Source organism: Anguilla anguilla, chromosome 12 (genome assembly GCF_013347855.1).
Source record: "Anguilla anguilla isolate fAngAng1 chromosome 12, fAngAng1.pri, whole genome shotgun sequence".
In the NCBI taxonomy this organism is placed as follows: domain Eukaryota; kingdom Metazoa; phylum Chordata; class Actinopteri; order Anguilliformes; family Anguillidae; genus Anguilla; species Anguilla anguilla.
In genome coordinates this window covers 17,558,820-17,582,207 of record NC_049212.1, presented here as the reverse complement: position 1 = coordinate 17,582,207, position 23,388 = coordinate 17,558,820, and the positions used below count along the sequence as shown (strand labels likewise).

At 47.4% G+C, this 23,388-nt stretch overlaps 2 protein-coding genes across 24 annotated transcripts in view; one reads left to right on the top strand and one right to left on the bottom strand.

Moving 5' to 3' along the window:
- Positions 1 to 866: 866 nt before the first annotated feature.
- abcf3 (ATP-binding cassette, sub-family F (GCN20), member 3) lies at positions 867 to 9,794 on the bottom strand. The gene is made up of 21 exons (XM_035384055.1): positions 9,675 to 9,794; positions 8,844 to 8,991; positions 8,584 to 8,660; positions 8,375 to 8,430; positions 8,163 to 8,260; positions 7,912 to 8,034; positions 7,376 to 7,642; positions 7,149 to 7,229; positions 6,488 to 6,547; positions 6,036 to 6,092; positions 5,839 to 5,861; positions 5,624 to 5,679; positions 5,279 to 5,479; positions 4,093 to 4,169; positions 3,911 to 3,955; positions 3,669 to 3,801; positions 3,235 to 3,323; positions 2,954 to 3,045; positions 2,529 to 2,661; positions 2,056 to 2,143; positions 867 to 1,821 (listed from the first exon to the last, which is right to left on the bottom strand). Exons 1-21 carry the CDS (start codon positions 9,745 to 9,747, stop codon positions 1,663 to 1,665), a joined length of 2,136 nt encoding a protein of 711 aa, XP_035239946.1. The 5' UTR covers positions 9,748 to 9,794; the 3' UTR covers positions 867 to 1,662.
- A 1,244-nt stretch (positions 9,795 to 11,038) lies between these two features.
- The window catches only part of lrch3 (leucine-rich repeats and calponin homology (CH) domain containing 3), a 25,006-nt gene continuing 12,656 nt past the window's right edge, over positions 11,039 to 23,388 (top strand). For 11 of the 23 annotated variants that reach the window (XM_035384054.1, XM_035384033.1, XM_035384032.1 and 8 more), the window contains exons 1-8: positions 11,042 to 11,374; positions 18,316 to 18,460; positions 19,995 to 20,121; positions 20,469 to 20,574; positions 21,213 to 21,349; positions 21,882 to 21,991; positions 22,768 to 22,861; positions 23,286 to 23,388. The exon at positions 23,286 to 23,388 is cut by the window's right edge and continues 18 nt beyond it. In XM_035384054.1, the coding sequence (XP_035239945.1) occupies positions 11,131 to 11,374; positions 18,316 to 18,460; positions 19,995 to 20,121; positions 20,469 to 20,574; positions 21,213 to 21,349; positions 21,882 to 21,991; positions 22,768 to 22,861; positions 23,286 to 23,388 (1,066 nt within the window). In that variant the 5' untranslated portion in view covers positions 11,042 to 11,130. Of the gene's footprint in view, positions 11,375 to 18,315; positions 18,461 to 19,994; positions 20,122 to 20,468; positions 20,575 to 21,212; positions 21,350 to 21,881; positions 21,992 to 22,767; positions 22,862 to 23,285 lie in introns of all 23 variants that reach the window. The other 12 variants (XM_035384040.1, XM_035384042.1, XM_035384037.1 and 9 more) reach the window with 4 other exon arrangements.

Below are 23,388 nucleotides of genomic sequence, written 5' to 3'. Positions count from 1 at the left end.
GCATGCCTGAAACGGCGAAAATCAAGTTAAGATGTATCGTGAGTGCAATTTGGTCACCATTCGAGAAAGTCGTGACCAATTTGACAGCAGCCTACATCAGTGCAATACTGTACTGTTTATTGATGGTTCCGTTAATTTCCGGAAATTAAAATTTTTTTTACTTTACCATTAAAAATCCAAACTTCAAAACAGGAAATGTTAAAAGTAGCTGTATCCAAGAAGAATGGATTACAAGATGCGTTTTTGTGGTGTGGATAATTGTTTGTTATTATATTCATTTGGCAACATTAAATGGTTTATTATGTCAAGAAAATCCAGACTTTTGCAGTTCTAATTTAGAATGATTAATTTTGACAAATGTAATGAAATTGGTTTCATTAAGCAAACTTTTTTTAAATTAAAAATTTTAAGAACACTCGCTTATTTGCCACTGACTGGCTAGACACAAGATACTGTTTTCCATCAATTAGATTTGAAAGAGAATTCAGCGAAGATATGAAAAACATTAAGGCAAATCCTCTACAACAGACGCCACTTTTTGAGATGCCAATCAGAAATTTGACCCACCCACTAAGCAGCACAAAACAAACACAATACTCTAAAATGGTTAAACTTCTGTGACATCTCCCTGTCCCCTATAATGAAAGGGTTTGTAATCAGTGATTATCAGGTGGGTTAAAGTTCTGACGAGATGCTAAAAGCATCCTCACGCAAACCATTGTGAACACAGCGCTAAATATGCATGTCTATGACCGCGAAGCAATTACTGTGATCATTGATCACGTGGATATTTCATTAAAAAATGTGGTGAGGCGTGTTAAGTACATGGTGAAGCAGGGTTCGGGGGAAAAAAAATCCATAACTCATGAACGTTCAGTGTTATTTTATCAGCATGTTGTTATGAATATTTATAACCGCTATTTATAAGTTAAGTACACCATTAAACATGAGAAAACTGACTTATGATCATTTTTAAATAAGTATTTATATATTTATATCCTGCTCCACCATGGTAAGGTGGATTGTTTTGTCCACACATTGGTGTGAGTAGGGCTATCACCTGCTGAAACAAACGCGAATTTGCTCATACCGAACCAACTCCTCCTGCTCTTTAACACATAGTCAATAGCAGGATGCAATAAACGCAGCTAAACTTCATAGGTGATAGTCCTGCCCAGCCATCCCATCACGGACGGGTTAACTACATGGATAAAACTCAGAAATAAATATCATCAGTAAACACTCAGTCTGCCAATGAGTTGGGGTGGGTCTCTGCTGGTTGCCATGGACATCTGGGTGAGACTGTCAAACGATGGATCAAAGGAACTCGTACTTCGCCCCAGCCATGGTCCTAGCCTCAAGAGTTCGGACTGAACCATGGCAAGCTGAAAGATGGCAATGTGGAGGGGGCGGCGGAGAGCCCTTAGACAGACAGCTGGGGATGTGGGCGGGGTTTAGGGCTGTGTAAACTCGGGTTCAGTGTGCATGAGGACCAGGCCGTCGCTGCTGGGACGGAACAGGGCGGTCGGTAGTGTTGGTCAGTCTACGGCCACACGTGGCTGGGAGTCAGTTGATTGGTGGCTGTGGCGAAACTGGCAGTTTTGGCATGTATATGGAGACATTCGACGCGGTCTGACGATGGGGCGTGGCTGGCGTACTTCCTCACAGGTAGCCCTCCTTGCGGAACTGCTCCTGCAGGACGTCCCGGTACTCGTCGAAGCCCCCCTCCACACGCCTCACCTTCCCCCCCTCGCACACCCACAGCTCTTTACACACCAACCGGATCAGCCGCTCGTCATGAGAGACCAGAACCACCCCACCCTGCGAGAGAGAGAGAGAGGGATGGGGGAGGAGAGAGAGAGAAATGGTTACAGTCATTAAGGCTGTGTTCAAATATGCACGTTGCTTTGAAGTGAACGATTATGGGTCGCTCATCATCTCAATCATATGTCGTAGATGAACAACCAGAACTATTCACAATAATTAGTTATTTGCAATCACTCTTAAGTGAACAAAGAGTCGTTGGTTCATTTGGTTGGTTCAGTCAGTCTCTACCTTGAACTTGTTGAGCGCTTTGGCCAGGGCCTCAATGGTCTCCATGTCCAGATGGTTAGTTGGCTCATCAAGGACGTAGAAGTTTGGGCTGAGTGAACAGATGAGAGAGAGAGCAAGAGAGAGAATGGGGTTTTCATGGCTCAATTCTCATACACAGCCAGTTAATCTAAAAATATATATACACATAAGCTTCACACGTGACCGAAACCAAACCTTTCGCAGAAACACCCACAGATATATGCTCTTGATGCACGTAGGTTTGCGGGTCGCCAGCCCTGATCACTGACTGATGGGGCTCCAGAAAAGAAAGGGGAAGAAACACGACGCGACACGCGGGCTCGCTTTGCACCTGCGCGCTAATGAATTCCACAGAGGCGCGTTATCCGCGGCACTGGGCCAGCCTCCGGCTGCAGGACCCCAGCGGTGCTGCAAGCAGACGGACAGGGCGACACACACAGGCGGCCGTTCCTTACCAAGCCATGGTCATCTGAGCGAAGGCCACGCGGCTCTTCTGGCCCCCCGACAGACTGGCCACGGGCCTGGTGGCCAGCTCCCCCGTAATCCCGTACCCCCCCAGCTGGTGCCTGTACTCCTCCTCCGGCCGGCCTGACAAAGGGATGGGGAGGGAGAGAGAGGCAGGAACGGTGAGTGAGAGAGAGAGAGCAGGAGTCCCAGACGCAGTCTCCACGATGAAGGACAGCTGGTCTGTGTGTGCGTCGTCCTTCAGGAAGTTGCTCTGTGTGGCTCTAGTCAATCAGTGATGGCTCTGCTGCTCGCCTGAATGAAACTAACCTGCCCGGCTGTGTGAGGGCACGTACATGCCAAAGTTGTACCGTATCTTATGTTCAGACATGGATATAAATTAACCAATGGCCTGTTGTGAGCTCGGGAGCAGCACCTGGGAACTTGTTGAGCAGCAGCTCCACTGAGCACACGTTGAGATCCAGCTGGTCCACATGGTGCTGGCTGAAGTAGCCAATCTTCAGGTTCCTGAGAAAGAACACCAGAGCTTACTCACAGTCACTGAACAGTCTCACTCTCACTCTCTGTCTCTCTCATACACATGCATATGCATATACCCATGTCATTTACTAAGAGATACAGACAGTGTTATACACAGAATCTCATTTGTGTTCACACTGAGTCAAAGCGTCATGACAAACACCTGTCAGTGCTCACCTGTGGGCTTGTCGAATTCCACTGACAGGCGTCAGCTCCCCCATCAGCAGCTTCAGCATGGTGGACTTCCCTGCCCCGTTCTCCCCGACCTGAGAGGAGGAGATGGAGGAGAGGGGGATAGAAATGCGAGAATGTAGTCAGACCCAGGTAGCTGACACACTTTCACATTTATGCTGTGGTTTCTGAACAGTCAGACCAGTACATTTGTTGATTCCAAATTTAAAAGTTGACAAGTAAATGAACACTGCGCTGCTAGCATCAGCAGGTAATATCACTACTGACAACAATATTGGCTGTACTTATGAAGTTTGAGATCTTGAAATAACAATAATAGCAATAGATTGCTGTTGGCTGTATAAGGCTGTGTCAGGGTCAGTAGTTCTTGTAGCACTGTACGCATGGAAAGCGGAGTCAGGGCTTCTGGAGATACGTACAATGCAGATTCTGGACTCCAGGTCAGCAGACACGCACAGCCCAGTGAACAGCCTCTGGCTGGGGTTGTAGTAAAACTCCACCTCGTCCAGCTGGAGCACCGGGGGAGACAGCTTCTCAAAGTTATCTGGAAACCTGAGACAGACAGACAGACAGACAGACAGAGGTAGACGCAGGACAGTAAGCCGACGCCGCACACTGACGAGCACCGCACACCGATTCATTCTAATCACATTTCCCTCACCGTAACACGACTTCAGTCTCCTTCTCAATGGGTTTGAGTTCAGGGCTGTGGGGAAGAGAGCAGAGATTTAACACTAAATAATTCAATGCATATTTATTAAAGCGGTGAAATGAAATGATAGCATCCGAGCCCGAAGCGGACTGAAGGCCGGCTGGTTGATTGCGGACCGGATGTGCACTCACAGTTTCTCCAGCAGTTTGAGCTTGCTCTGCACCTGCGCTGCCCTGTTAGCATTGTACCGGAACCTGTCGATGAACACCTGAGAGGGACAGAGAGAAAGAGCCAGTTCATTAAGTGTGTAAGACCTCTAGGAGAATTTCAGAAACCCCTAAGGGACAGGGTGAACACTACAAGACATGCATATTGCACATAAAAAAATCAACAGCTAGCTCCTGATGTCAATGAACAAAGAGTCCATCCATCCATCCATTATCTATACCCGCTTATCCTGAGCAGGGTCGCGGGGGGTGCTGGAGCCTATCCCAGCGTGCATTGGGCGAGAGGCAGGAATACACCCTGGACAGGCCGCCAATCTATCGCAGGGCACAAAGAGTATGATAATGATGGTCCCTTGTAAATACATCACCTTTAACTTGCAGTGGACTTTGCGATCACTGCAGTCAGTTGTTATTAGGGAAAAGTAAATGAAGGTGCAGCAATCGCAGATTAGTTCTGGATGTATTTAAATAGACGCAACACATCAAGCAACCAGAAGAATGGATCCAGGACTGGTTTATTCATGGCTGTTGCTTCAAACTGCAATTACATAAGCTTTTGAGACACCTAGGGCGCCAATGTGTGTATGTGAGTGTGTCAGTGTAGCAAAGTATCAAGTTACAAATACCTTATTAAATAGACAATTAATAAACATATCCAGGAATTGCCTAGCTAGCTATTAATGTGTGGATATAAGATAGTGTATTATATTACTAACATATTTATCATGATTTTGTTATCTGGAAACATGGTTGTCTGAATAAAACAGGTAGCCTTACTGCGGCTGTGGGATAAGGGGGGTGCACAAAAATGCCAGGGTAGTATTTAAGTTTGTGTCATTGTGCTTGGAATCCTTTTGCATGAGACATAGAGAAACATGCAAAAGGACATTAACCAGGGAGATAACAGAAACAGTTGTGTTGTTTAGCCACAGTAATACATAAAGTCTACATTACTTTACACAGGTATTTGACAGCTTGACCTTTCTCCACCCATAGAAAATATAGTTTTGAATCTTTTCCAGTAGAGAATGCGTGTGTGTGTGTGTGTGTGTGTGTGTGTGTGCGCACACGTATGCGTGTGTAATGTTTGTGAGACAGTGTGTGTGTGTATATATATATGTTTGTGAGAGAGAGCCTTTGTGTTCAGTACCTGGATGTGTTCTCTGTACTGAAGCTGTGCTTCATACTCCCTCTGCTGGTTCTTCAGACGGTCCTCCTTGGTCTTGACAAAGTTCTCGTAGTCGCCACGGTAACTCTCCAGGCGCTGCGAGTGTAGGTGGATGATGTCTGTTACTACAGCATTGAGGAAATTCCGGTCGTGGGAGACCACCAGGATGGTTGACTGCCATGTCTGAGTGCGGGGGAGAGAGAGACAATCAGACATGTGAGTGAGCAGCCCAGCCATACTCCACTGACATGTGTGTGCACTCTGGGTGTGGACTGAAGATCCGGACTATTGTTCAGGATTGCAGTTGGCCGCTGAGGGGGGGAATACCTGGAGGTAGTTCTCTAACCACAGGATAGCTCTGACATCCAACATGTTGGTGGGCTCTGAAAGAGAAAGATGGGGTGGGAGAGAGAGAAAGAGAGAGCAGAGGAGTGACAAGAGTGGCAAGTTCCAGTGCAAACACAGATTCCTACATTTTATTTGACTTCACTGTCAGTTTATATATATATATATTTTTTTTTTTTTAATGTTTGTCCACTCACCATCAAGTAGCAAAAGGTCAGGCCTAAAAGAAAAGGAAAGACCCATTAGTCACACGATCAGCTGAGAATCCCTGAATCAGAGATTCAGAGACAGAGGAAGAATCAAAGTAGACGAGAGAAGAAAAAGGGAAGAGGGAAGGAAAGGGCAAACCGGGAGAGAGACAGGGACACTAGCGACGGGCGCTATGGGAGCTTACTTGGCAAAGAGGGCTCTGGCCAGTGCTAACCTCATCCTCCAGCCTCCTGAGAACTCCCTGTAGCACAGAACACATTGTATCATTCACGTGGGGCTTTATTAGAAAATTTGCCAAAGCATAGTAAGTAAGTACACAAACAATGATATGAATTTTTTGAAACAATTTTATGTGCTCACAAACATATACATCCAGCATGTGCAAGGTACTTATGCATGGCTAGCAAATATATCCTTTTCATAATGTTTTCACATTTTCACTTCAGAAATATGAATTCCTCTTTAACAGTGTCATGATTTAAATGAGAAATACAAGGGTGTGAAGCACAACACAATTCATTTATTGTTTTTCATTAGTTTATTTCAATTTCCTTTTCATAAACACATACAGACCCACACCAGTCTCGCTAACACACACACACACACACACACGCATTTAAAGCCATGTGCACCTACTTGGTTGTTTGCTGTTGCATTTTTGGAGAAAAGCCCAAACCCGCCAGAATGACTGAGGCTCTGGTAGAGAGAAGAACAGAGAGAGAGAGTGAGAGAGGGATGAATCACCTGAGCCTGTTCTGCTATGGAAACTGAAGAGGTGAACATGTATTCACACAAACCACATGAAAGTGAGGAGCCTACACACAGAAATGTCCAAATCCACACACAAGTATGCAAAACACATCAGGGTGTGATCAACACAAACCGACAGATGAGTAAAATACACATAAAGAAGTGTTTAAACTGTTGTTGGGCTATCAGGATGAATTTCACAATTCCAATGTCAAAAGATTCCAAGAAAATCAAATGTGTAAACAGTGGCTTCAAGCTTTTTCCCGGCTGAACATCGCCCTTACTGTGGTTCCTCACCCTCCTCCCATAATCCCACTGCTAAAATGTATTTTTATTCTGTAGTAGTCGTTTCCAAATGAGCCAACCAGCACTATAACTGGAGTATCATGTCTGAAATCTGAAACAACCGTCAATGAGGAAATGTCAGTGCTTGCATGCTAGTGGACGGTGTTACATTTACTTTTATTTGAAATGCATTCTTGGGGACAAATGACATCCCTGATGTATTGATTGCAATCTGCTGTGTGTAATACTGGCCCAGGTTTACCTGGCGGGTGCCTTGTCCGCCTCTATTTCCTCCAGTTTGGCATAAATCTCTGACAGCCGCACCGTCTCCAATCCATCCGCTCTGAAATCACAAGACAGGTGACTTACCACAAGGATTCCTCATTAGGGTGCAGGGTCAGGTGAGCTGTTGCATGTATCTGCTGTAGCATGCGGCTGCCACTGCGTTAGCGTCGCGTGCGCGCGTTCGCTCGGGACGCGGCGACTCACGTTCCGCTGGCGATGCGAGCGTTGAGCTGCCGCTCCTCGGTCAGCAGGCCCTCGCGGAGCGTGTCGCTCTCCAGCACGCTCTGCAGGGCGGCCGTGTCGTCGCCCGCCACCTCCTGCTCCACGTGCAGGATGGAGATGTGGGCCGGCACCCGCAGGCTGCGGCTCGCCAGCATCTTCAGCAGCGTGGTCTTCCCCAGGCCGTTCCGGCCAATCAGGCCGTAGCGCCGCCCGCTCGCCAAGGACAGCTCCGCCCCCTGCAGCAGAGACCTGGGCAAACCAGAAAAACAGAAAAATGTCTCTGACAAGCTGGGTCAGTGGCACTTAAACACATTCCTTGACACTTGTATATACAAACAAACACACACAGAAATAAAAAAAAAAAACCTTCACCTTCAGTGACAAACAAATCAACACACTTCCATATGGGTGGTGTAGGAAACCAAGGAATTTATAAATGGGAAAATACATAAACTCAGCCAGAGGGCTAATCCTAAAGACATAGAGATAATGATGCCCAGGTCCTCTGTCAATCTCACCGTTCCCCAAAAGAAACGTCAAAGTTCTCGATGCGGATGTCATAGCTGCGGTTCTTCCCAGAGGAGTCTACACGGTTGTCCTTTTTACTGCTGGCCTGACTGGCCGACGCTTCCTCTAGGACCCTGTGGGAGAGAATCCGCGTCAGTTCCCAGTTTACCATTAACCATAACCGCCATGACAAGGAATTCAACTGGACGGAAAAAAACAAATTGTGCGAGTGAGTGGGTGAGAGAGAGCGAGAGAGTCTCACAGCGGACTGGAGGGTTTCTGAGAGTCTTTCTCAGTCCTTTTTTCATGTTTGGCCTTCAGTTTGGCCTCGGCCTTCTCCAGCTTCTTGGCATCCACAGTCTGTGGCGAAACACGGAGGGGGTGGCAGTTGGAGAGGACAAGAGGTCCCATTACTACCGTTGTTCATAAAGCTTTAAAGACACCTCACAGTGGAAACAGAGGACAGGCCCTTACCGTGTTCTGGCCACGTTTGACCATCCAGATCCCCTGAACATCGTTACAGGCAGTGTCTGTGGGAGGGGAAAGGAGAACATGATAGAAAGAGGAGCGAGTGAGAGAGACATTATTCCAGATTATATGGACATATTTAACACACAATTCCATAATTCTGGCAATACACATTTAAATACAGCATGATTTGAGGAATGAGATTGGGGTCCTACCACAGTCAGCTGAGATCTGGGAAAGCTGCACTGGAGCATCCAGCAACACCTGCTTCTGCACAGGGTGGCAATTATTACTGCAGGAGCAGAAAGGGGGAGGGGTTGAAGGAAGCAGTTATCATTTATTGATTATTGATCATTACCAAGGGGGGGGGGGGGGGGTAATGATTGAGGACCAAGGAGGGGGGGGGGGGATTTAATTGAGGACTGAGAATTTTAAAGTAACTGCATGTGAATGTGTGCGAAAAGTATTTCCTCACAGTTTCAGTGTGTTGAACATCTGCAGGCAGATGTCTCGAATCTCCTCCTCGTTCTTACAGTCAGCAGACACCTCTTGCAGGACCCCACCAACAGCTTCAAACACCTCGTCCCCATCCTCAAAATCCGCTCCGCCACAGTCCAACACACCTTACACACACATACACCCATTACATGTCACAGATAAATACACAGATATGGCAACACTGCTATTAAAAGGATGGCAAGAAGTCACATCTGCTGTCTGACGGAGAGTGGCATGGTTTCTGACTCTATTTCCCAGGCCTGAGATCCGCAGAGGGTGAGTTTATGACTGTGACGGTGGAGGGCAGTGTGCGTCCAATCGTCAGCTAAATGCTCAGACTGTGCGCCGCAATCACCACTAGAGCTCTCTCACTGCACTCGATGATCCTGTACAGCCACTTGTGTAAAATCAATGTGATAATTCCACTATATAAAAACTACACAATGACACAGTTTAAAATAGCGAGCAGGAACTAGTTTACAGATATTCCTACTTTCCCTAGAATGTGATTGACAATCATTGACTTGCTTTCAACTCAACTAGCTAGCTATAAGAGAAGCAAACCACGGAGCAAACTAACGTTAGAACGTTCAACCTGTATAACTTTCCTTAGGGCTTCTTAAGGCTCTTTCCCCCTTGTATCTGGTTGTTGTAAACTAAACGCTAGCTAGCCTCTAGTAGCATGATGCGGTCTCTCTCATACTAGTCAGTGATTCAACATAAAACATCGGACAGGGAATTAATTTATCATTTTACATCATGTATAGACATAGACTGGTAGCTATCGGTTTTTCCTCGAGGGTCTTACCTGTGATATAATCGAAGACTTCGGTGTCAATTTCGGGAAACTCGCTTTTCAGAATATCCACGTATGTCGCCATGATACACCGGTCCTCTCGCAGTGTAAGCGCATGTGCTGATGAGTATAAAAAGTCCGTATTCACAGAATTGTGGGAACTGTAGTCTTCACAAGACATTTCGCATACGCAAAAGGTGTAGTCTAGTTCCGACGTTCTACCATAGGCAACTTGCATCTGCTTGTATTCCGTTGTTGTTTCAATTATATAAATTATCCACAGTTTTATATTCATGAATTGTCAAGGTTTTATATTTGGTGTAGGCCTATGTGGATCATTTCTGATATTTACTACACTAAGATTGCATAACGAGTTCCCAATCACACGACCCTCAGGAATGAATTCCCTGGCTTGCGGGTTTTGTAGTTTTTATTTTTAACACAGCGTCTCCAAAAGTGACAGAGAATGACAGCTGTTGCTATGAGAGGGTAAGGAAATGTAATGCATTCCTAACATAAAGACGCTCCGTTTACACGAGTATTTCAGTCAGATTTACTAAAATATTTTCTGAAAATTGACGAATTTCATTATTTGTGAAATTGTGAAAGGAATATGTGTCTCATTTATCGTTGCCTCTATGAGGATTACGCTAAGAATGTCACATCCCACGAATAACATTTGTGAAATAATCCATACTGTCATCATTATAATTGACTTACTAATAAAAAATCATTAATTCAAAGTGAATTTTGAATAAACGTACAAACGTACATATTTCACATTTATACTGCTAGTTTGCAGCAACTAATGAAGCCAGGAAAGTACCGTCATTATTACGGAAATTGCTCATACACAAAATGTTTTATATATTATCTTAAATTGTAATGGAATTAATATACAGTTTGAGTATGCCATTGAGGATCAAAACTCATTAACATATGGTAATAGATCCAGTTCCCTAACCATAACAGTCAGCAGTATTTTTTTTTCAGTTTATTGCGGTCATTTAATGTTCCTGTTATTTTGCATTCCATCAACACAAGTCACTATCATAACCTTTCTTTCATAAACTTTTTCAACACGATCGCAAAGTTTTTCACAGTAGCTTTACTTGCGCTTTCGTATTTTATCAGAATTTATTTTACAACTGCGTAGAATACAAAATGAAAGCCTGATACTCAATTTCTTGTGTCATTGTTGCCTTCATGGTATTGTCACATTGTGTACTGGATTCCTTGGAATTTTATGTTTTCAGAAATCAGTGTTCGGCGTTGGAGATGACGACACTCAAATCAGAGCACTTTGATGTGCCCGTGGTCAGTCCCTACCCTTTTATGTTTGAAGCAAGTGCGCATACTCAGTGCCCTCACTGTCCAGTCCCTCAGACTTACCCTAGTTGCTGCGCACGCGTGGATCTACTCCGCTGGTTGTGTGGAGCAGAGAGAGACAGTTGGAGCTAGCTGTGTAATGGCGGCCTCGGTATTGCTGTCTACGGAGAGCCCGGGACCCAGTTTTGCGGTCGGCAATACCAGAGTGCCAGTAGCCCCCGGTAACGGGCCAGGGGCAGTGGGACCCGCCTCTTGGAACCGTTCGCTGGACAGGGCTTTGGATGAAGCTGCGGCCACCGGCTGCCTGAACCTCAGCGGCAGGAAACTGAAGGAGTTCCCGAGAAGCGCCGCCAACCACGACCTCTCAGACACTACCCGGGCCGGTATGCAGCGATCTGGGGCGGGGAAAATGGCTCGGATAGCAAGGGAGTGCTGGAATAGATTCCCGATACTATCTTATTGGGGAAACGCAATGCTTGAGCTGGTAGACAGCCGACCTGAAGTGGATGTAGCTTTATGACGAGATGTGATATTTAATTGGCCAAGTTAAATGGTAGCTGTGGTTTACAGACCCAAGCTGGTAAACACGAGTTTTGAGAGCGACTGACACATAGCTAGCTGTGCTGCCGCGCGCAACTTGGGGCTGCACGAAGTTGTCTAACAAGCTGCTTAGCATTCTGGCGAGGCTATGAGTAAAACGTTGATACAGACAAAGTTACAAAATAATCAAAGATGTAATCAAAACATACAGAGGAGCCATATTTTGTATGGCGTGATAGTCACGCTTAGCAGAGAATTCGTTTTGGGGTCAAAACATCTCACCTAGGGACCAGTTTGTAGCAAAGGTGTTTTGAAGTGTCCAATACAGTAGAAAGCTTGCAGGATAACGTTACCTGCGTAACCCACCCTTTGTGTACATACTGTCGGTGTACGTTCGTATGCCATGGTGCGGCCTCACTGAAAATCGCCGCCGATTTGCGGTAAAGATGACAAGAGGACATTGGATATCTATAGACTTATTTTCCATACGTGGCTTGATTATCTGTGCTGTAGGCTACGACTGAAAACAACATAGCAAATTCCATGTCAAACTAGATTAACGTACTTGAGAAACGTCAGCACGGGGTTATGGTGGCAATATTCATTTGTATTATTAATTTGTCGTGACTGTAACCATGCTGCATCTGTACAGCGGTCCAAATGCTGAGACAAGGCAAGGATTAGGCTTTGACACTTCAATACACATTCCTGCATCTCTCTTTCTCTTTCTCTCTCTCACACACACACTCTCACTCACTATCATTGTACTATTATACAATGTGTATCATACAGTGTGTGAGAGAGATACACACTGGATGATACAGTGTGTATTTGATATGTTCAGGCTTTGTGCAGGGTTGTTAACTCTATTAACTGTATGTAGATGCTGCCGCTTGACAGTCTGTATGTAGGTCAGAGAAGTTTAAGTGTTGTATTGATGGCCAGCACGGGACTGATCTCCAGTGCACTGCAACTGTTTCCATGTGAGCCAGTCTGTCACTGGCTCTCAAGTGGACAGACCAGCTGGCAGACTCACAGAGTACAGGAGAACAGAGGGATGAAGAGAGTGTACAGATTTTCAGGAGAGAGTTGAAGTAAAGGGAATGAAGAAGAGGGGAGTGAACAGAGGTAGAAGAATAAAGAAATGACTTGTGTCTGTCAGAGAGACAAGGTGATCTTGGTGGGAGGACTTGATGTTGTCAATACTAGAGATAAACTGTGCAGAAAGATTATCAATGGGAGACTAAGGAGGGATAGCTGAATGGGGATAATGGGATGAGGAGAGGCAGAGAAGGAGGGATGGTGTGAAAAGAGAGGTGGAGGAATTGCACAAATTGCTGAAAGATGTGTAAAGTGAGCAAGAGAAGGGTGGAGCAGTTTCTCCATGCGCACACGTTTCCTTGTGTTTACCAGGCCACACTGTCACATGACGGTAATTATGCCTTTTATTATCTGAGTGAGTGACAGAGGGTAGAGCCTGAGAGAGACAGCTCTTCAGATGCACTCAGACTCGCACGCGCAAAGTGCCCCGGAAGCTACACGTCTTAATGAGTAACTGAAGCGAGCTGGAGGCGTCTTTGGCGGTGCTTACGCCTGTCAAGATAGCAGTCTCGCCGTATCAGTAGATAACCCTACAAAAACATAAACATATCCGTACCACACACTGAATATTGAATCGAGATAAAGTAATATTGTCATATTTCTGTGATGATTTTATCAAAACGAGAATAGCAAAAGTAAAATGCATGACGAGGCTTTCCCTCATCGTGGAAATTCCTCCCCCCCCCGCATTGTTCAGTCACATGAGCGTTATGAGAAGTGTGTGTTTGTGTGTGTGCGTGTATATATATATGTGTGTTTATGAGTGAGTGTGTGTGTCTTGTGTGTGTGTGTGTGCGTGTATATGTGTGTATACGTGTGAGTGCGTGAGTGTCCGTGCATGCGCGTGTGTGTTTCTGAATGAGAGTATGTGTCTTGTGTGTATGTGCGTGTATATGTGTGTGCATATGTGTATACATCTGAGTGGGTGTGTGTGCGTGTGCATGCATGCACGTCTGTGTTTCTGAGCGAGTGTATGTGTTTGTGTTGCTCGGGGCTCTGTGCAGATCACTGTGTTATCTGTGTAGTGAGGGGAATTGGAGCGCACAGTCATTGCTCTGTGTGTATGTCTGCTTTTCTCCAATATGCCCCAAAGCAACAGCAGAGTCCGCTGTCAGTGTCTCAGAGAAGACAGACAGACTGACAGACAGACAGACGTGATGTGCTGTTCTGAGGCCATCAGCTGGATTCCTTCATTTGTTCCCTCTCATTTTGTGATTGGCTGTGGACTTTATTAAATCAAGTCAACACAAGGGACCTCTTGGGCCTGTTCATCGGGACAAATTTGCATTTTAGCAACCAGGAAAATCCTATTCTATCTACCCCTACTGTCCTGGGGTGTTTACAATAACAGAATGATCTTCAGAACTGAAGGATTGATATGTAAAATGAATGAACGGCTGCTTTCTTTCATTTTTCTATCGCAGACAAGGACAAAGGTAGCCACTCCAGTTCAGTGATGCTTTAGTAGCGCTTCCATATCTGTCTAACTAACCTTTTTTCTCTCAGGTTCTCTATATGACTGGAATCCCACAGATGTTTCAGTTAGATCCCTTATGTCCTCTCTCAGTCATGCGTCCAATCCTTTTTTCCACAAAACAGAAGTGTGAAATAACAGGTTTGGTGAAACTAGTGCACAGTTACAGCACTGTTGCATGTTTGGCTTCGGCTTACTCCCTCAATCGGAAGTTGGAACAGCACCCCCCCCCACACACACACACACACACGCACACACACACGCACGCACACACACCCACACCCCACCCGGCCCAATACATATGTCATTGTCGCCCCAGGTCTACATTGTCTCTGACTGGCTCAGGGATTCTCAGTGAGCGTTCAGAGTTATTCTGCAGATTCCTGGAAAAATGGGTCATCCCCTCACGCTCATTTCTAGCCGCTCAGCTACTGCGGGAGATCAGGTCCCGACAGCCGCGGCACCATCTGTGCTGGTTGGATCACTGAGTTACGAGCCCCTCCTGACTGGAGTGAAGTGTCTGTATCTGTACACCGTACAGCATTGCGTTTGGTCATTCCCAACTCCTCTGTCTCTACCCCGGTCCAGCTGTATGTTTGGGGTTGTACGGTCATTTTTCAAGTTAAGAGAAATTTTATGTGCTCCTTGGAAAAGATGTTAGCGTGGATCCCTGTGTTTGTACACGTGAACACGTATGACTATTGCAGGGAGCATATCTGCCAGCTCATTTGAACTGTTTTTGTCACAGCTCATGTTTATTAAAGATTGGCTGTGGGAGGCTTCACGGAAGAATAAAGAAGAACGACTTTCTAAATTAGTTCCTGATAAGCAATTCCATGAGCTCAGCGTATTTCTTGCTAAAGAATACATTTTTGGCCAAACCAGTGTGCTTTTGTCAAGTCGTTCAAAGTTCTTAGCCCACAAATAAAATGACGCTTTTGTTTGTTGGCTAGCCAGACTGTGATTCCCCTTATAGAACATACGTAAACACATGCTCATCAGCACAGTAAGCTACACACATCCTCTTTTGCTACTTGCTAATAGCTGGACTGATGCTAGCTGTTGCCGCTCCCTTTTGTAGCCGAGCTGTCAATGCACATGACCATATTTAGAGCAGAGAGGGGAATTCACAGCCGTGTTTAGCTTCTCTGTGAAGAAGGCCTGTGAGAGAGAGGACAGAGGGCCTGAGAAGGGTGGCACAGACCGGATGGGGGGGGCGGGGGAGTGACACTGTGCTGCTCTCACTAGATGATAGAGACAGTGGGAGAAGGTAAGAAAGGGCATTTAGAGAAAGAGATAAGTAAATAAGTGAGGAGGAGGGGGGAGCTGAGCTCTGCAGAGGAGGGGACTCTTGTTTGATGGAGCTGAGCTGGTCTCCAGTGCTTCTGGCCTGCAGTGTTTCTGTATTGTGTGTGTTTGCCTGCCTGCCCGTGTTAACTCCAGTGTCTCAGTTTCTCCGGCCCTGCGGTGAATCTCTTGTCTTTTGTTGTGTTTATTATGAAGGCCGTTTGTCCAGGGGCATCAGTGCTGGTGCTGCTTCTCTCTCAGGTGTCTGCCTTACTCTCTGGAGCAGTGTGTGTGTGCAGAGTCTGCACCTGCGTGTGTGTATGACTGTGTGTGTGTGTGTGTGTGTGTGTGTGTTTGTGTGTGTGTATGTATGTGTGTGTGTGTATGCGTGTGTGTGTGTGTGTCTGTATGAGTGTGTACCTTTGTGACTGTGAATGCGTGTGTGTATGAGTGTATATGAGTGTGTGTGTGTATGTATGAGTGTGTATAAATGTGTGTGTGTGTATGAGTGTGTGTGTGTGTGTGTGTGTGTGTGCATGAGTGTGTGTGAGTGTGTGTGTGTGTATGAGTGTGTATGAGTGTGTGTGTGTGAGTGTGTGTGTGTGTGTGTGTATGAGTGTGTGTGTGAGTGTGTGTATGAGTGTGTGTGTGTATGTGTGTGTGTGTGTGTATGTGTGTGAGTGTGTGTGTGTGTATGAGTGTGTGTATGAGTGTGTGTATGAGTGTGTGTGAGTGTGTGTGTGTATGAGTGTGTATGTGTGTGAGTGTGTGTGTGTGTATGAGTGTGTATGTGTGTGAGTGTGTGTGTGTGTATGAGTGCGTTGTGGGGACTCCAGCGGATGAAGCAGCTGTGAGAGCAGCCCTTCCTGCATCCCGGATCCCACTCACAGCTGCACAGATAAATATAGACAGGAGCTGGAAAAGCCATCACTGTGCACAGCATCCACTCTGCAGCTTACACACACACATGCATAATCACACAAACATACACACACACTCTCACTCATACACGCACACACCAACACCCACACGCTCGCACATGCACACACACATACCCACACACACACACACACACACACACACGTGTACACACACACAGACACACACACACACACACACACCCTGGCATGTGACCGTGTCTATCCATATACACAAGCTGCAAAAACACTCAGCTGTGTGCAGACGTACAAACCTTTAACCCCCTGAGCACAAACAGACAGCCATGTGCAACCGCAGCTAGCACTTACTAATACGCACAAGAACTGCCTGCATTCATTTAGATGCACACGCCATAACACTCATATGCACACATACCAGACATGAGAAATGTTTGGATTTCAGAGATAATTACATATAAATTCATTTCATGCTATGTGTGTGTTTGTGTGTGTGTGTTATTTCTTCAGAGCTTCAGTTTTGCAGTTATGTGGAGGATTACTCCATAAAAGCAACACGCTGGAAAGATGAGGCATGTTATCAGAGATGTTAGAGGCACACATGTACATGGTATGCATGCAGCGTGTGTTTCCTTGCTGTTTTTGTGTTGCGTGTGAGCACGTCGGCTGTGCACGGCCGTACTGTGAGTCTGTGCGTGTCACATGCAGTGCAGATGCACTTTAACACGCCGGGGTGAGGTCACCGCGCAGCGCTGTGTCCAGACTGAGCCGTCCGCGCGCCCCGCCACGCCGTTCTGCGTGCGAGCAGGCCGCGGTAAACATCACATGATCCAGTCGCACCCGCAATTAGGGTTTACCATGAGCTCTGAGAGGAAATGAAGCCAGGGCGCGTTTGCAGAGTGTTACTGCGGCACGCGGTCTGGATAAAGCAGAGGAAACACTCCCACCTCCGTGCTCATCGTCACTGCGGGCCTAAGCATTCACTCCTCAGCTTCAGCAACGTGTAAACGCCAGCTGAAGCCTTTAAAACCTTTTATGATCAGATTCAGTTTAAATGTGGGGGGAGACCAGGGCCTTGTGCCGGGAACAGGAGGCCCTGTGGACAGTATCTCTGTGCAGCGTGCGTGTGTGTCTGCCAGCGCTGCGTCCTTCAGAGTGGGGCTGTTAGGCTGCGAGCGGCCTGCACCTGAAAGCCGGCGGTTATCACGGTGGCGCACAGCGAGAGCCGCTGCGGTTCAGAGACGCGGACGCCGCGCGCTATTTATACACCGCGCGCGAGAGAGAGCCACGCAGGCCGCCTGGGGACCGAGGGGAAGCACACCCCCGCTCTCTCTGCAGCTTTCCACCAGCCTCGCCGGGTATTTATACCTGCGTCAGTGTGAGTGTGTGTACTTGTGTGAGTGTCTGAGTGAGCGTGTGTGTACGTGTGCGCGAGTGTGTGTACGTGTGCGCGAGTGTGTGTGCGTGTACGTGTGCGCGAGCGTGAGTGTGCGCGAGCGTGTGTACGTGTGCGTGTGTGTGTGCAGCCATGCTCACGTGCACATTTTTGCACCTGTTAGTGAGTTCTTACCTCTTCCTCTTCAGGAAGAACAGTAAACATGTTTGGAGGGTGAGAGGCCTTTGTCTAAGCAGCTGAAATGTACACAGATTGACAGGAGGAGCAGTCACTGAAATGTACACAAGGGGAGCAGCTGCTGAAATGAACCTGGACAGCATGCAGACGCAAGCCTAAAAATCCTGTATAATAAGGCTTTCTAGTGTGCCACAGGAAGCATGAGGAGCTGTGTGCATATTAATGGCACCACTGCAAAATGCGCTAATACAAATCATGTGTGTTCTCTGTGATGTCAGCTAGCTAAGTACCCAGTTTCATAAATAAAAACGCTAAATTTCCAGTGAAAGTCCACCCCGGGCCGAAGGCAGTTTGGAGAGGGTTCCGCTTTGCGCGGTTCGGCTCGGTGCAGCGCGGTCCCGTCGGCGGTAAAGGGTGTCTCACACGCCCCCCCCCCCCCCCCTCTCTGTGCAGACCTGTCCCGCAACCGGCTGCCGGAGCTCCCTGTGGAGGTGTGCATGTTCGTGTCTCTGGAGCACCTCAACCTGTACCAGAACTGCCTGCGCTCTCTACCCGAGAGTCTGCTCAACCTGCAGGCCCTCACCTGCCTCAACATCAGGTAACGCACAAATGCACACCGTATCACTGAACACACACCGCCACTGAACACACACCTGCACACAGACACACACAGTATCACTGAACACACACCGTCACTGAACACACACCTTCACACACAGTATCACTGAACACACACCTGCACACACACTCACACACAGTATCACTGAACACACACCTGCACACACACTCACCCACAGTATCACTGAACACACACCGCCACTGAACACACACCTGCACACACACTCACACACAGTATCACTGAACACACACCTGCACACAGACACACACAGTATCACTAAACACACACCTGCACACACACTCACACACAGTATCACTGAACACACACCTGCACACACACTGACACACAGTATCACTGAACACACACCTGCACACACTCTCACACACAGTATCACTGAACACACACCTGCACACACTCTCACACACAGTATCACTACACACACACCTGCACACACTCTCACACACAGTATCACTGCACACACACCTGCACACACTCTCACACACAGTATCACTGAACACACACCTGTACACACTCTCACACACAGTATCGCTGAACACACACCTGCACACAGACACACACACAGTATCACTGAACACACACTCACACACAGTATCACTGCACACACACTTGCACACACTCTCACACACAGTATCACTGAACACACACATGCACACAGACACACACTCTTTCACACAGTTTCACTGAGCACACACCTGCACACAGACACACACTCTTTCGCACACAGTTTCACTGAGCACACACCTGCACACAGACACACACAGTTTCACACACAGTATCACTGAGCGCACACCTGCACACAGACACACACTCTTTCACACACAGTATCACTGAACACACACCTGCACACAGACACACACTCTTTCACACACAGTTCACATATCATTGATCTGCATCACTCCTCTTTCAGGGTCACTGAGCTCTGCTCTTGTGGCCCCTTTTCCACCACAGGAACCTTTTCTGGAACTCAGGACCTTTTTTTGCTGAACTCAGGAACTGGTGCTAGCAGTAATTATTGGCACCCGGATCTTTCCAGCATTTAAACTTTTTTTACACAGCCCTGTGCATGCTGGGATTTTATTTGATTAATGGCTGAGCTCTTCTACTTGCTTCCCCCAGCTGTTTCCATTTTTTGTGTTTTTGAAAAATATATATTTTGAGAAAAGCTGAGGAGCTGTTCAATTACCTGGTGGAAAAGTTCTGGAAAAGGTTCCTGTTGTGGAAAAGAGGCTATTGTTCTCTACAAGTCATTTTTCCCTTATATGGAGCCCTCTCTCTCTCTCTCTCTCTGTCTGTCTCTCTCACGCACACATGTATACAATTCCCTCTCTTTCTTTCTTTCCCTCCCTTTCTTTCACAAATGTATATAATTCCCTCTCTCACTCCTTGCCTCCTTCCTTCCCTCTCTGACACATGTATAATTCCTTTTTCTTCTCTCTCCCTCTCTCCCTCTCTCTCTTTTCCTTCCTCCCTCCCTCCCTCTCTCCCTGTCCAGTCGGAACCAGCTGAGCACCCTGCCAGCCCCAGTGTGCAGTCTGCCTCTCAAGGTGCTGATCGCCTGCAACAACAAGCTGGTGTCTCTGCCTGAGGAGCTGGGCCAGCTGCAGCAGCTCACTGAACTGGTGAGTCACCCGCACTGAGGATATGCATGCACAGTACTGACACTATATACTGTTACACTGCACTGACCATGTACTGTTACACTGCACTGACCATATATACTGTTACACTGCAATGGCCACATTCTATTACACTGTAATGAGCATGTACTGACACTGTACTGACCATATATACTGTTACACTGCACTGACCATATATACTGTTGCACTGCACTGACCATATGCTGTTACACTGCACTGATATTGTTACGCTTTACTGATGATACACTGTCACACCGTTTGGAGGATGAGTCGTACTGGACGTAATGCGTCACTCTTCCTCTCTCCCTCTTCCTCTCCCCGTGTGCCAGGACGTGAGCTGCAATGAAATCCAGACGCTGCCTCCCCAGGTGGGCCAGCTGGAGGCGCTACGGGACCTCAACATCCGCCGAAACCACCTGGTGCGCCTGCCCCCAGGTTAGTGGCCTCCCCCCTGGCCTCGGGCCTCAGAGCTCCACAGCCAGAGGGCTACCTGCCCCCGGGTCCCCCCCTGCCCACCTTAGAGCCCTTACGCTCAGAGTCAGGTCTTTCTCTTCACAACAGCACAGTGAGAGTGACAGGTCCAGGAATCATAAAAAATAGCTTCTTTGGAAACTACTGTAAGTCCTCATCAGTTGGCCTGTGCTACTCTTATCTTCACCAGTGGGTGGCGATGTGTCTCTCAAAGGGAATGCAAATCATTTTGGATGTGCTGCTTTTGGCCTGTATCCAGTTCACCTAAAGGCGTAGACCAGCTGAAATCCTCATTATTTAGTAGCACAGTAAAGGGGCGTGTTGGGGACGTGGAGAGGCTCATCTGGCTGAAGCGCACGTGGGGCTGTGGTCATGGACAGACGGGTCGTTCAGCAGGATGTTCCTCGTCTCACTGCACCTTTCTGTGACTGCTTTATCAGGGAGGTCATTCATATTGGCCAGTCAGGAGTCTTCTGTTGTCTGTTTTCCATGGTTTGTAAATGCTACATGCAGCAGTACTGATTAAAAAGCGGTCAGTGAAGCTCTAAATGATGCAGTATTCACATTGGTTTCATACTGACGCTGCGCTGGTTTTCACACAGAGCTGGCTGAGCTGCCCCTGGTGCGTCTGGACTTCTCCTGTAACAAGGTGACGTCCATTCCAGTGTGCTACCGCAACCTGCGTCACCTGCAAAGCATCATACTGGACAACAACCCCCTACAGAGCCCGCCTGCACAGGTAACACGCGTGCACACACACACACACTCTCTCACACACATGCAAACACACACACACACACACTCTCACACACACACACACACACTCTCTCTCTCTCACACACACACACACACACTCTCACACACACGCAAACACACACACACACACACACACTCTCACACACACACACACACACACACTCTCTCTCTCACACACACACACACACACACATGCAAACACACACACACACAGACACACCCTAACACACACACGCACACGCAGACACACCCTAACACACACACACACACACACACACACACACAGCAATGTTTATAAGGACAACAGCCACACCCAGAATTGTGTCTCATCAGATATATTGAGCTGAGTGACTGAGTGCTTTTCCAGGGGAAGTGTGCTTTATCTGAGTGAAAGCCGTTGTTTCCAAGGAAGACTTCTGGTTCTGAATCCAAGGGAAAAGTGTTCTGGGTGCAATGAGGTGTTAATATGTGTTGATCTTCTTCTCTGTCTTTCTTTCTCTCTCTCTCCCATACAGATTTGTATAAAGGGGAAGATTCACATATTTAAGTATCTGAATATAGAGGCATGTAAGACTACGCCGGATTTGCCAGACTTTGACCGGAGACCGCTGGCCTTCGGATCCTGGTAAAAGGGGAAATGGGTACACACACACATGCACACAAACACGCACGCACGCACACACACGCACGCACGCACACACACATGCACGGGTGTGCTCAGTTCACACTAATTTTAACACATTTCTCCCACACCTGCACTACACACTTTGCCCGGGCTCTCAGCACAAGGTTATGGGGAGGTGCGCTTTGGCTTGAAACACGTGGTTTGAAATGGGAGCTCCATCAGGCCTTCATGTGGTGCAGGCCTGAGAGCCTGAGGTTTACCCCGTTTGCTGGGTGCTGAGTGATTCTGCAGAGGCACCTTTCTGTTCAGACAGGCTGTAACAGATATAGGCGCTCATATGCGTCACATGTGTGACTGTCTGTCGCCTGGCCTTCTGCATACCCATTTAGTGATGAATGATGATGTGTCTCTGTATAACATTAATTCATTCATCATGTGTCTCTCTATAAGATCAATTAATTCATGATGTGTCTCTGTATTAAATTAATTAATTCATCTTGCAAAATTTTACAGCAAAAGCTTATGACAAAATCAAAATGAAAAAGACATGACAGACATGAGTCAGTCTCTGTCTCTCTCTCTCTCTCTCTCTCTGTATCTCTCCCCCCCCCCCCCTCTCTCTCCCTCCCTCCCTCCCCCTCTCTCTCTTTCTCTCTCTCGCTCTCTCTCTGTCTCTCTCTGTATCTCTCTCCCCCCCCTCTCTCTCTCTCTCCCTCCCTCCCTCCCCCTCTCTCTCTCTCTCTCTCTGTCTCTTTCCCTCGCTCCCTCCCTCCCAGTGTGGAGGACTTGTATCCTGGCCGGCCATATGGGGCGCTGGACTCTGGCTTTAACAGTGTGGACAGTGGGGACAAGAGGTGGTCAGGCAACGAGGTGAGACAGAGCAGCAGAGATCCTGCTGATCCCGCTGATCATGGCGGCGCTGCAGAATAATCAATGCCCTGCTCTTCCCCAGGCTTTTTGCTGGTGTCTCACCAGCGTGTGAATTCTCAGCATTTGGGATGTTTTCAGTGTTTTAACGTAGCCTGTAGCTTGTAGCTTGTAGCCTATAGCCTGCAGCCTGTAGCCTATAGTCTATAGCCTGCAGCATGTAGCTTATAGCCTGCAGCATGTAGCCTGTAGCCTGTAGAGGGCAGTAGCCTCTGTCTCAGGCTTTGTGTTCACTCTGTAACCATCGAGACTGGAGCTCACAAGCGCCGCACCACTATTCATTGCACTGCAGTTATTCACTTATCTACTCTTCTGCTCTTCTCCTCCTATCCCTTCCTCCATCCTCCCTCCATCCCTCTCTCCCCAGCCCACGGAGGAGCTGTCTGACCTGCCGCTGCGAGTGGCCGAGATCACCAAGGAGCAGAGGCAGCGGAGAGAGAGGGAGCGGGAGGAGGGCCGAACGGGGGCCC

Coding starts and splice junctions, on each gene's coding strand:
- abcf3 (XM_035384055.1), bottom strand. CDS start 9,747: ATGGCGACATACGTGGATATTCTGAAAAGCGAGTTTCCCGAAATTGAC. Junction 8,661..8,843: donor ATGTTCAACACACTGAAACT/GTGAGGAAATAC, acceptor CTGCTCCTGCAG/TAATAATTGCCACCCTGTGC. Junction 7,230..7,375: donor GCTCGCATCGCCAGCGGAAC/GTGAGTCGCCGC, acceptor TTGTGATTTCAG/AGCGGATGGATTGGAGACGG.